The following is a 12,810-nucleotide window of genomic DNA, read 5'->3' as shown; positions in this document are numbered from 1 at the left end:
CCTGCAAAGCACACAGCCAGCCCTGAGCCCGCAGCGGCCTGTGGGCCTCCGCCAGACCTTTTCCTGACCTCCTCCCCAGCCAAAACCTCAGTCTCAGCAGCACAGAACCCTCACTAAGACAAGGCACCCACGGCTTCACTTGCAAGGGTGGACAACACGGACCACAGTCACCATACGCTTTCATGGCATTAGGCGGAGGGAAACAAATGGCCGAGGCAGTCACATTCACAACAGCTCGGGAAAAGCATCGTGCTAAGGCCCTGGCCCACTCTCTCTGGGGTCAGGAACGGTGAGATGCAGCGTGTGGAGTGGGAAGGCAAGGCCCTGCACGGAGGTCGCCAAGGACCCCAGAGCAGAGCGCCTACGGGGAGAGAGCACCGTGCACCCTGACGGCATGGAGGGGCTTGGACACTGCCACAAGCAAGTCAGCCGTGAGGGGAAAGGGGAACGGCCACGCACCTGGCATCCAGTTGCAGAGAGGACATGCCGCTGGTGGGTGGAGCAGAGAGGGGAGACCCAAGGGTGACACGGCTGCTGCTGGGGAGCCTCACATGCTTTCCCACCGCTGCCTGCCTCCTCTCCCTTAGCCCATGCCTACCGTTACCAACCCTTCCTCCTTGTGGCCCTCACAGCTCCCCTCTCCCACGCTCCCTTTTGTCCGTCACCTACGCAAGGGAACAAGAACTCACAGCCACTCATCATCTGGCACCATCCAGCTGGCTCCAAACTCATTGAAGTCGGGCACGACAACCCCGTCCGGCCGCATGAAGTCATCCTGCTGGCTCCCAGTGTACGTCCCGCACAGCCCACACAGCTTGCCCTTGTGCTTCTCGGACACCCTCACCAGGAGCTCATGGTCCCCATTGAACTGCAGATGCAGGCCCAGCTTGGTAGAAACCCGCACGTAGGAGCCACTCAGGGAAACGGTCACACCAGGGGCAGGAGAGGCCGGCAGGGAGGCCAGAGCACCGTTGATCTGAATAAGGGGGAGAGAGGGAGACAGAAGCGTAAGGCAATGCCCTCCACCGAGACGTTCTTCCCTGTGATGGTGCCAGGGCCCACCGAGTCAGAAGCCCCAGGGGCATGAGAAACCCTGCCCAGGCCTACGAGAACAGCAGCTACTCTACGTGCGGTGCACCAAAAGCTCGGGAAAACAAGCCGAACATCTGCTGTTGCGTGAGCAGCCATATCTGCCCCGCTCAGAGCCTTGCCGTGCTCTTCTGTGAGCATGCCAGCAGGCCCAGGGAATCTCAGGCTCCGCTTGGGGACAGAGTGGTACTTAATGGTGCCTAGGGCATCCGTTGTTCCCAGGTGTAAAAATGAGGGGCTTACGTAGACCGCCTTCTTCTGGCGCAGTGCAATGTGGAGGCCTTCCATGGACAGTGCCACAGAGTTCAGAGCTGTCCAGGCCGGGCTGCTGCGATGTTCGTTGCGGGTGGTGACAGTGAACCCAACGGAGGAGTTGTCACAGCCCGTCACCACCGTGTAGTTGCAGGAGCCCTGGAAGTGGTGAAGCTTCCCATCGAAGGTGCTGTAATGCGGGTCACCGTAGATGTGGCAGAGATCAGTGCTGGCTGGGTAACAGTCCCTCTGGCCATTCTGGATCTTGCAGACCTCGTCCTCACCACAGAACAACGCAGAGCAAACCATCTGGCCGTTGGCTTCACAGCGGCACCGGCGAGTGCAGTTCTCGCTCACAAAGTAGTCGCCTTGCTGCAGGCGGAGAAACACCGAGTGTCAGCGTATCAGGCAGGAAAGCAGAGGCAAGGGAGTGCCCTGGGAAGGGTGCAAGCCAGGGCAGGGTTTTCACTCACGCTGTAGTAGTTGCCCTCAAAGAGGCAGCCACACTGGGCCTCGGGCACACAGGTGTCTCCGCTGAGCAGGAAGCCAGAGGTACACGCGCAGCCCTCCATGCAGGGCTTGGAGCAGTTCTGCGGGGCTTCTCGGTCAACGCAGGTGGCAGGACAGCCGGTCATGCAAGGGTCATAGTAGCTGTTGGCATCGCATGGCAGGGCTGCAATGGGAAGGGGACAGTTAGGACCAGCAAGCCTTCAAGGAAGGGCGACCTTCAAGGAAGGGGAGGACCAAAGGCTTGCTTTGGCCAGAGGCTCTGGGCATGGGGAGCGGCACATCCCCCTTCTGGCAACGGCAAGGCAGGTACTCACGGCAGAAGGTGGCATTCCTCCAGGGAGGGAGAGTCACGCCCGCTGCCTGGCACGTGTCGGCGTAGGCCTCCAGAGCAGCACACAGGAACTCCTGGCCACCATTCAGGGCACAAAGGTCATAGAAGCAGGTGTCAAAGTAGTCCTGGGGGTTGATCACACCGTGGCACCTCTCAAAAGAGCCAGGCCTGGCAGTCAGCATGCCACAGAACTGGTCTGATCGATAGAGCTTCTCCTCTTCTGCACTGCACGGTGGTGAGGGGACGGGGACACCACAAGAGGAGTCATTGTCTGGGACCCGCCAGCTATCCCCCAGCTCATTGGAGTCTGCGGCTTGCTGCCCGTTGGGCATCATGTAATCGTCCTCTCGCCGGTTGTTGAAGTTCCCGCACATGCCACAGGTCAGGTTGAAGTAGGTAGTGGGCACCTTCACCTCCACCGAGTGGTCAGTGTCGTAGGACACTCGGAGCTTGAAGTCTGTCTCCAGGACGATGTAGCGGCCGCTCCTGCTCACCGTGATGGCACCTCCCGCTGCGCTCACCGGCAAGGTATGCCACACATTGTTCACCTAGGGCAGACACACCGCAATGGACGCTGGAATTGTCCCTGGCCTTCCTGGGGTCTCCTGCCCCAGGGAGGGAAATCAGCTGTCAGGCCGGGCACGGCAAACCGGTGCCCGTGATGCCCTTGCACCCCAACACCCCTGCAGCTGCCAGAGCCGTGTCTCTGTTCTGCACTCGGCAGGGGCCTCTGTGCAACACAGGCCACATTCCGTCTTTGCCTGTCCCTCCTCTAGACCCGCCACCCCCCAGAAAGGCAAAACAAAGGAACCCAGTGGCTTCAGGGAAGACACCCGGGCCTGGGACAATGGAGATGTCTGGTACATGCCAGCCTCTCCCTTGTAGCCACACCACGCTCGTGCCAGCCCCACTGCTTACCAGCACTCGGCTCTTCTCCTTCTTGACAATGGCAATGCGCACTCCGTACACCTCAACCAGGACTTCGCGCACATAGGACACTCTGGTGTTCCCACGATGCTCGTTCTTGGCCTCAACATTGAAGTAGGGCAGGGAGGTGGTGTTGGAGCACACTTTGGCCAGCGTGTAGGTGCAGTTGCCCATAAAGTTGTGCCTCACCTTGTCAAAGGTGAGGTAGTGAGGGTCACCGTGGACGTGGCAGATGCCATAGGATTCTTCGAGACACTCAGGTTTCCCATCCTGCACCCCGCAGTACTGGTCCGCGGGGCATGAGGCACTGGAGCACTGGACTTTGCTTCCCCGTGCGGGACACGTGCACTTTGAGGAGCAGGTGTTGTCCGTCCAGAATTCCGAGCCCACGGGGTAGTGCTGCCCGTTGTGCCAGCACCCGCACTGCTGGCTGGGCACGCAGCGGTCGTTGTAGAGCAGGTACCCGCTGTCGCACACACATCCTTCCACGCACGGCAGGCTGCAGGTAACAGGAGCCATCGGGTTGACACAGGTGGCAGGGCAGGCTGCAGCACAGGGCTCATAGTGACTGTTGGATGGACAGGTGACGGCTGCCAAGACAGAAGACACGGCCATTACTTGGAGAACATAACACATGCTATGTGCTATATTTTCCTCTTTGAAAAATCAAGAGTCTGCTTGAGTCCTATCTGGTCTGCTTGGCTCCATGGGCGTTCTAAGCCATACCTGGTCAAATGAAACAGAAAACGGACCCTCTAATACTTACAACTACCTGTAAATCGCCACAGCACGTTGTAAAAATATTTCTTATGCCCCGCTCCACTTTGCAGGCCTATTCTGTGTTTTCCTGGCGGTAATGAGCCCTGGTACTGTGTGTGGACTTACGGCAGAAGGTTGCGTTCCTCCACACAGGGATCGTGACGCCAAGCGACTGGCAGGCATCTGCGTAGGACTGCAAGCTCTTGCACAGGGTCTCGTGGTCCAGCCCCAGCTCACACAGGTCATAAGAGCAGGTGTCAAAGTAACTGTTGGGGCTCAGCACAGCGTGGCACATCTGGAAGGGGCCGCTGGTGTCGTTGAGGAGCCCACAGAAGCGGCTGCTGGCAATGACTTGCTTGTCCGTCTCATTGCAGGCTGGGGTGGGGAGCGGTCCGGCTGAGCAGCTGTGGAGAGACAGGCAGAAGGACCCCCCTGGGTCATCTGTGGGCTTCTCCTAGTGCCTCCTCCTCCCCGTCCCCAGACCTGCTGGGGGTCACACACACCTGCTGTCGTTGGACACCTGCCAGCTGTTGCCCAGGCTCGTGGAGTCTGGCTCGGGCATCCCTTCCGGGTTCAGGAAGTCATCCGCTGCCATCCCGTTGTAGTTCCCACACATGCCACAAACCTTCTCCCCAAAGGTGCTGGGAAGCGTCACCTCCACCCGATGGTTCCCATCAAACTTCACTCTCAAGCCAAAGTCTGTTGTGACCACTGTGTAGAATCCGCTGGACGAGACCTGCACGCCCGCGGATGGGGTGCAGGGCAGGACCTCTGCCACTCCGTTGACCTGGAAGGACAGAAACCAAGGCAGGGTTGGAGCAACACATTTGGCACAGCTCTGTCCTCTCACACAGCCCCACCGCCTCTCCCCCTTGTGCTTACCGTCACCACTCCACCCTTCCCCAGCCTTATCCGCTGGCCGGCCACATCGACATCCACGTATCGGACATAGGACACGCGAGTGTTGCCTCCCCTGTGCTCATTGGCCGCTTCCACGTTGAAGTACGGCAGCGAGCTGTTGCTCTCGCACAGCTTGGAAAGGGTGTAGGTGCAGGTGCCCATGAAGTGATGTAGCTGCTTGTCAAACGTGTGGTAGTGAGGGTCTCCTTCCACCACACAGGTCCCTGACAGCGGAAAGACCAGAGGAAACGTTTGGTTAAACACCTCCTGCTGCCTCTGCTCACCAGCCTTCTCTGCCCAAAGGACTCCGGCCCCATGGCTGGTCTACTCAACTCACCTGGTCTTGGTATGGGTGCTGGCGTGGTTGTGTCTTCTGAAGGTGTTGTGATGGCGGTGCTTGGTGTTGTTGAAATCACATCACCTACAAAAGAGACAATGGTATAAGCAAATCAATCCTCATTTGCCAGCTCTTATTCAAGACTGAAGCTGCATGACTGCCACAAGAATCATAAAGTTCCTCATGCTGCACTTCCCTAACCCTTGTTCCTTATCCAGTCAATGCTGCTGTAATCTTCCTGGACCCACTCACAGAAGTCATCGTCGAATATGCAGGCCAAATTGCAGACTTCTAGGGGAGCTGGGTATGGTGCAGAAAGGAAAGCAGAGTTTCTAGAGTGAGGAAGGGGACCTTTTTCCCTGTGTCCCACAGGGCACCCCTACATCCACGGCATGCTCATGGCCACGTGAGGATGGCCAACCGAGTGGAAACAGGCAGTATGCTGTTGTATCAAAGCGTAACTTTAGAACAGGCATGTTGAGAGGTATGGTTTTTCCCGGGGAATTATCCCCGTTCTGCGTATCCCATGTTGTGTATTAGTCAAGACTTCTGTCTTTCTGCCTCTCTCACCACCTCTCCCACGTCTTCTCTCCGCTTGTCTGAGTGGTACGTTGCTAAGCCTCCCAGCACTTGTGTCTCGGGATGGATGCTACCAATAATTTTCTACAATCTTAGGACCTTTCTGACCACTTCTTGAAGCTGCACTTCATTACACAGCAAAGCCTTAGCCCCTCTTGACTAGCTGTGCATTGCTACCCCCACATTTCTCAGGCAGTATCTGTTGTCATACCGCAAAAAACCTGCTGATACAGCCATTGCTGTGTTAAGGACAAAAACCACTGTCCAGAATACATATGTCAGGACACCAGCGAGAACAGAGGTAAGGCCATTGCGGACTGACTCTATGGAAAGGGCGGTGCAAACCCAGCACATTTGCTATAAGACTTTAAGTGGTTCCTGGATCTTACACTTAGGCATAGGAGGTAAAACCAAAGGACGTAGAAGAAGAAAAGAAAATCCATGATCTGCTAAAAAGAAGGAAAGACTACTACACAATCCCGCAGAATACATGCGTAAAAGTCGCTATAACTCACTCATAAAAACACATGAAAAAGTGACACTTACCACAGACGGTGCCAGCGCTCCAGTCTCCCAGAGCAACGCCTGCCTCAGCACAGGCTGTGGCATAGGCCCCCAGGTCATTGCAGAGCTGCTCCGTGCTGCCATGCGTGGCACACTGGTCATAGACACAGCTCTCAAAGTACGTCTGGGGTGGCAGAACTGCATGGCATGGCTGGAACGGGCCACCGGGTTGTGTGAGGATTGCACATTGCTTGTTAGCTGCCTCCTCCTCGGAGGGGGAGCAGGACACAGGCGGGCTGATGTCCGGGTCACACCTGCAAAGCACACAGCCAGCCCTGAGCCCGCAGCGGCCTGTGGGCCTCCGCCAGACCTTTTCCTGACCTCCTCCCCAGCCAAAACCTCAGTCTCAGCAGCACAGAACCCTCACTAAGACAAGGCACCCACGGCTTCACTTGCAAGGGTGGACAACACGGACCACAGTCACCATACGCTTTCATGGCATTAGGCGGAGGGAAACAAATGGCCGAGGCAGTCACATTCACAACAGCTCGGGAAAAGCATCGTGCTAAGGCCCTGGCCCACTCTCTCTGGGGTCAGGAACGGTGAGATGCAGCGTGTGGAGTGGGAAGGCAAGGCCCTGCACGGAGGTCGCCAAGGACCCCAGAGCAGAGCGCCTACGGGGAGAGAGCACCGTGCACCCTGACGGCGTGGAGGGGCTTGGACACTGCCACAAGCAAGTCAGCCGTGAGGGGAAAGGGGAACGGCCACGCACCTGGCATCCAGTTGCAGAGAGGACATGCCGCTGGTGGGTGGAGCAGAGAGGGGAGACCCAAGGGTGACACGGCTGCTGCTGGGGAGCCTCACATGCTTTCCCACCGCTGCCTGCCTCCTCTCCCTTAGCCCATGCCTACCGTTACCAACCCTTCCTCCTTGTGGCCCTCACAGCTCCCCTCTCCCACGCTCCCTTTTGTCCGTCACCTACGCAAGGGAACAAGAACTCACAGCCACTCATCATCTGGCACCATCCAGCTGGCTCCAAACTCATTGAAGTCGGGCACGACAACCCCGTCCGGCCGCATGAAGTCATCCTGCTGGCTCCCAGTGTACGTCCCGCACAGCCCACACAGCTTGCCCTTGTGCTTCTCGGACACCCTCACCAGGAGCTCATGGTCCCCATTGAACTGCAGATGCAGGCCCAGCTTGGTAGAAACCCGCACGTAGGAGCCACTCAGGGAAACGGTCACACCAGGGGCAGGAGAGGCCGGCAGGGAGGCCAGAGCACCGTTGATCTGAATAAGGGGGAGAGAGGGAGACAGAAGCGTAAGGCAATGCCCTCCACCGAGACGTTCTTCCCTGTGATGGTGCCAGGGCCCACCGAGTCAGAAGCCCCAGGGGCATGAGAAACCCTGCCCAGGCCTACGAGAACAGCAGCTACTCTACGTGCGGTGCACCAAAAGCTCGGGAAAACAAGCCGAACATCTGCTGTTGCGTGAGCAGCCATATCTGCCCCGCTCAGAGCCTTGCCGTGCTCTTCTGTGAGCATGCCAGCAGGCCCAGGGAATCTCAGGCTCCGCTTGGGGACAGAGTGGTACTTAATGGTGCCTAGGGCATCCGTTGTTCCCAGGTGTAAAAATGAGGGGCTTACGTAGACCGCCTTCTTCTGGCGCAGTGCAATGTGGAGGCCTTCCATGGACAGTGCCACAGAGTTCAGAGCTGTCCAGGCCGGGCTGCTGCGATGTTCGTTGCGGGTGGTGACAGTGAACCCAACGGAGGAGTTGTCACAGCCCGTCACCACCGTGTAGTTGCAGGAGCCCTGGAAGTGGTGAAGCTTCCCATCGAAGGTGCTGTAATGCGGGTCACCGTAGATGTGGCAGAGATCAGTGCTGGCTGGGTAACAGTCCCTCTGGCCATTCTGGATCTTGCAGACCTCGTCCTCACCACAGAACAACGCAGAGCAAACCATCTGGCCGTTGGCTTCACAGCGGCACCGGCGAGTGCAGTTCTCGCTCACAAAGTAGTCGCCTTGCTGCAGGCGGAGAAACACCGAGTGTCAGCGTATCAGGCAGGAAAGCAGAGGCAAGGGAGTGCCCTGGGAAGGGTGCAAGCCAGGGCAGGGTTTTCACTCACGCTGTAGTAGTTGCCCTCAAAGAGGCAGCCACACTGGGCCTCGGGCACACAGGTGTCTCCGCTGAGCAGGAAGCCAGAGGTACACGCGCAGCCCTCCATGCAGGGCTTGGAGCAGTTCTGCGGGGCTTCTCGGTCAACGCAGGTGGCAGGACAGCCGGTCATGCAAGGGTCATAGTAGCTGTTGGCATCGCATGGCAGGGCTGCAATGGGAAGGGGACAGTTAGGACCAGCAAGCCTTCAAGGAAGGGCGACCTTCAAGGAAGGGGAGGACCAAAGGCTTGCTTTGGCCAGAGGCTCTGGGCATGGGGAGCGGCACATCCCCCTTCTGGCAACGGCAAGGCAGGTACTCACGGCAGAAGGTGGCATTCCTCCAGGGAGGGAGAGTCACGCCCGCTGCCTGGCACGTGTCGGCGTAGGCCTCCAGAGCAGCACACAGGAACTCCTGGCCACCATTCAGGGCACAAAGGTCATAGAAGCAGGTGTCAAAGTAGTCCTGGGGGTTGATCACACCGTGGCACCTCTCAAAAGAGCCAGGCCTGGCAGTCAGCATGCCACAGAACTGGTCTGATCGATAGAGCTTCTCCTCTTCTGCACTGCACGGTGGTGAGGGGACGGGGACACCACAAGAGGAGTCATTGTCTGGGACCCGCCAGCTATCCCCCAGCTCATTGGAGTCTGCGGCTTGCTGCCCGTTGGGCATCATGTAATCGTCCTCTCGCCGGTTGTTGAAGTTCCCGCACATGCCACAGGTCAGGTTGAAGTAGGTAGTGGGCACCTTCACCTCCACCGAGTGGTCAGTGTCGTAGGACACTCGGAGCTTGAAGTCTGTCTCCAGGACGATGTAGCGGCCGCTCCTGCTCACCGTGATGGCACCTCCCGCTGCGCTCACCGGCAAGGTATGCCACACATTGTTCACCTAGGGCAGACACACCGCAATGGACGCTGGAATTGTCCCTGGCCTTCCTGGGGTCTCCTGCCCCAGGGAGGGAAATCAGCTGTCAGGCCGGGCACGGCAAACCGGTGCCCGTGATGCCCTTGCACCCCAACACCCCTGCAGCTGCCAGAGCCGTGTCTCTGTTCTGCACTCGGCAGGGGCCTCTGTGCAACACAGGCCACATTCCGTCTTTGCCTGTCCCTCCTCTAGACCCGCCACCCCCCAGAAAGGCAAAACAAAGGAACCCAGTGGCTTCAGGGAAGACACCCGGGCCTGGGACAATGGAGATGTCTGGTACATGCCAGCCTCTCCCTTGTAGCCACACCACGCTCGTGCCAGCCCCACTGCTTACCAGCACTCGGCTCTTCTCCTTCTTGACAATGGCAATGCGCACTCCGTACACCTCAACCAGGACTTCGCGCACATAGGACACTCTGGTGTTCCCACGATGCTCGTTCTTGGCCTCAACATTGAAGTAGGGCAGGGAGGTGGTGTTGGAGCACACTTTGGCCAGCGTGTAGGTGCAGTTGCCCATAAAGTTGTGCCTCACCTTGTCAAAGGTGAGGTAGTGAGGGTCACCGTGGACGTGGCAGATGCCATAGGATTCTTCGAGACACTCAGGTTTCCCATCCTGCACCCCGCAGTACTGGTCCGCGGGGCATGAGGCACTGGAGCACTGGACTTTGCTTCCCCGTGCGGGACACGTGCACTTTGAGGAGCAGGTGTTGTCCGTCCAGAATTCCGAGCCCACGGGGTAGTGCTGCCCGTTGTGCCAGCACCCGCACTGCTGGCTGGGCACGCAGCGGTCGTTGTAGAGCAGGTACCCGCTGTCGCACACACATCCTTCCACGCACGGCAGGCTGCAGGTAACAGGAGCCATCGGGTTGACACAGGTGGCAGGGCAGGCTGCAGCACAGGGCTCATAGTGACTGTTGGATGGACAGGTGACGGCTGCCAAGACAGAAGACACGGCCATTACTTGGAGAACATAACACATGCTATGTGCTATATTTTCCTCTTTGAAAAATCAAGAGTCTGCTTGAGTCCTATCTGGTCTGCTTGGCTCCATGGGCGTTCTAAGCCATACCTGGTCAAATGAAACAGAAAACGGACCCTCTAATACTTACAACTACCTGTAAATCGCCACAGCACGTTGTAAAAATATTTCTTATGCCCCGCTCCACTTTGCAGGCCTATTCTGTGTTTTCCTGGCGGTAATGAGCCCTGGTACTGTGTGTGGACTTACGGCAGAAGGTTGCGTTCCTCCACACAGGGATCGTGACGCCAAGCGACTGGCAGGCATCTGCGTAGGACTGCAAGCTCTTGCACAGGGTCTCGTGGTCCAGCCCCAGCTCACACAGGTCATAAGAGCAGGTGTCAAAGTAACTGTTGGGGCTCAGCACAGCGTGGCACATCTGGAAGGGGCCGCTGGTGTCGTTGAGGAGCCCACAGAAGCGGCTGCTGGCAATGACTTGCTTGTCCGTCTCATTGCAGGCTGGGGTGGGGAGCGGTCCGGCTGAGCAGCTGTGGAGAGACAGGCAGAAGGACCCCCCTGGGTCATCTGTGGGCTTCTCCTAGTGCCTCCTCCTCCCCGTCCCCAGACCTGCTGGGGGTCACACACACCTGCTGTCGTTGGACACCTGCCAGCTGTTGCCCAGGCTCGTGGAGTCTGGCTCGGGCATCCCTTCCGGGTTCAGGAAGTCATCCGCTGCCATCCCGTTGTAGTTCCCACACATGCCACAAACCTTCTCCCCAAAGGTGCTGGGAAGCGTCACCTCCACCCGATGGTTCCCATCAAACTTCACTCTCAAGCCAAAGTCTGTTGTGACCACTGTGTAGAATCCGCTGGACGAGACCTGCACGCCCGCGGATGGGGTGCAGGGCAGGACCTCTGCCACTCCGTTGACCTGGAAGGACAGAAACCAAGGCAGGGTTGGAGCAACACATTTGGCACAGCTCTGTCCTCTCACACAGCCCCACCGCCTCTCCCCCTTGTGCTTACCGTCACCACTCCACCCTTCCCCAGCCTTATCCGCTGGCCGGCCACATCGACATCCACGTATCGGACATAGGACACGCGAGTGTTGCCTCCCCTGTGCTCATTGGCCGCTTCCACGTTGAAGTACGGCAGCGAGCTGTTGCTCTCGCACAGCTTGGAAAGGGTGTAGGTGCAGGTGCCCATGAAGTGATGTAGCTGCTTGTCAAACGTGTGGTAGTGAGGGTCTCCTTCCACCACACAGGTCCCTGACAGCGGAAAGACCAGAGGAAACGTTTGGTTAAACACCTCCTGCTGCCTCTGCTCACCAGCCTTCTCTGCCCAAAGGACTCCGGCCCCATGGCTGGTCTACTCAACTCACCTGGTCTTGGTATGGGTGCTGGCGTGGTTGTGTCTTCTGAAGGTGTTGTGATGGCGGTGCTTGGTGTTGTTGAAATCACATCACCTACAAAAGAGACAATGGTATAAGCAAATCAATCCTCATTTGCCAGCTCTTATTCAAGACTGAAGCTGCATGACTGCCACAAGAATCATAAAGTTCCTCATGCTGCACTTCCCTAACCCTTGTTCCTTATCCAGTCAATGCTGCTGTAATCTTCCTGGACCCACTCACAGAAGTCATCGTCGAATATGCAGGCCAAATTGCAGACTTCTAGGGAGCTGGGTATGGTGCAGAAAGGAAAGCAGAGTTTCTAGAGTGAGGAAGGGGACCTTTTTCCCTGTGTCCCACAGGGCACCCCTACATCCACGGCATGCTCATGGCCACGTGAGGATGGCCAACCGAGTGGAAACAGGCAGTATGCTGTTGTATCAAAGCGTAACTTTAGAACAGGCATGTTGAGAGGTATGGTTTTTCCCGGGGAATTATCCCCGTTCTGCGTATCCCATGTTGTGTATTAGTCAAGACTTCTGTCTTTCTGCCTCTCTCACCACCTCTCCACGTCTTCTCTCCGCTTGTCTGAGTGGTACGTTGCTAAGCCTCCCAGCACTTGTGTCTCGGGATGGATGCTACCAATAATTTTCTACAATCTTAGGACCTTTCTGACCACTTCTTGAAGCTGCACTTCATTACACAGCAAAGCCTTAGCCCCTCTTGACTAGCTGTGCATTGCTACCCCCACATTTCTCAGGCAGTATCTGTTGTCATACCGCAAAAAACCTGCTGATACAGCCATTGCTGTGTTAAGGACAAAAACCACTGTCCAGAATACATATGTCAGGACACCAGCGAGAACAGAGGTAAGGCCATTGCGGACTGACTCTATGGAAAGGGCGGTGCAAACCCAGCACATTTGCTATAAGACTTTAAGTGGTTCCTGGATCTTACACTTAGGCATAGGAGGTAAAACCAAAGGACGTAGAAGAAGAAAAGAAAATCCATGATCTGCTAAAAAGAAGGAAAGACTACTACACAATCCCGCAGAATACATGCGTAAAAGTCGCTATAACTCACTCATAAAAACACATGAAAAAGTGACACTTACCACAGACGGTGCCAGCGCTCCAGTCTCCCAGAGCAACGCCTGCCTCAGCACAGGCTGTGGCATAGGCCCCCAGGTCATTGC

General features: G+C 57.2%; 2 protein-coding genes across 2 annotated transcripts in view; both read right to left on the bottom strand.

Moving 5' to 3' along the window:
* Positions 1–685: 685 nt before the first annotated feature.
* LOC141468486 (IgGFc-binding protein-like) lies at positions 686–6,986 on the bottom strand. The gene is made up of 11 exons (XM_074153578.1): positions 6,961–6,986; positions 6,231–6,502; positions 5,106–5,189; positions 4,751–4,992; positions 4,372–4,655; positions 3,995–4,272; positions 3,101–3,699; positions 2,166–2,730; positions 1,815–2,014; positions 1,333–1,713; positions 686–976 (listed from the first exon to the last, which is right to left on the bottom strand). Exons 1-11 carry the CDS (start codon positions 6,984–6,986, stop codon positions 686–688), a joined length of 3,222 nt encoding a protein of 1,073 aa, XP_074009679.1.
* A 200-nt stretch (positions 6,987–7,186) lies between these two features.
* FCGBP (Fc gamma binding protein) overlaps positions 7,187–12,810 on the bottom strand; it is a 39,406-nt gene continuing 33,782 nt past the window's right edge. The window contains exons 46-54 of the mRNA XM_074153576.1: positions 11,607–11,690; positions 11,252–11,493; positions 10,873–11,156; positions 10,496–10,773; positions 9,602–10,200; positions 8,667–9,231; positions 8,316–8,515; positions 7,834–8,214; positions 7,187–7,477 (exon numbers count right to left, since the gene is read on the bottom strand). Coding sequence (XP_074009677.1) covers positions 7,187–7,477; positions 7,834–8,214; positions 8,316–8,515; positions 8,667–9,231; positions 9,602–10,200; positions 10,496–10,773; positions 10,873–11,156; positions 11,252–11,493; positions 11,607–11,690 — 2,924 coding nt within the window. The remainder of the gene's footprint in view (positions 7,478–7,833; positions 8,215–8,315; positions 8,516–8,666; positions 9,232–9,601; positions 10,201–10,495; positions 10,774–10,872; positions 11,157–11,251; positions 11,494–11,606; positions 11,691–12,810) is intronic.

Source organism: Numenius arquata, chromosome 9, assembly GCF_964106895.1.
Source record: "Numenius arquata chromosome 9, bNumArq3.hap1.1, whole genome shotgun sequence".
NCBI lineage: Eukaryota > Metazoa > Chordata > Aves > Charadriiformes > Scolopacidae > Numenius > Numenius arquata.
Note: the sequence above shows the minus strand (reverse complement) of the source record. Positions and strands in the feature narration are given on the sequence as shown.

Excerpts from the sequence above, each read along its gene's own strand:
- LOC141468486 (XM_074153578.1), bottom strand. The coding sequence starts at position 6,986 with ATGTCCTCTCTGCAACTGGATGCCAG. Across the intron at positions 6,503-6,960 it reads TCTCTGCAACTGGATGCCAG|GTGTGACCCGGACATCAGCC; the intron begins GTGCGTGGCCGT and ends TGTGCTTTGCAG. Across the intron at positions 3,700-3,994 it reads GAGGAACGCAACCTTCTGCC|CCGTCACCTGTCCATCCAAC; the intron begins GTAAGTCCACAC and ends CTGTCTTGGCAG.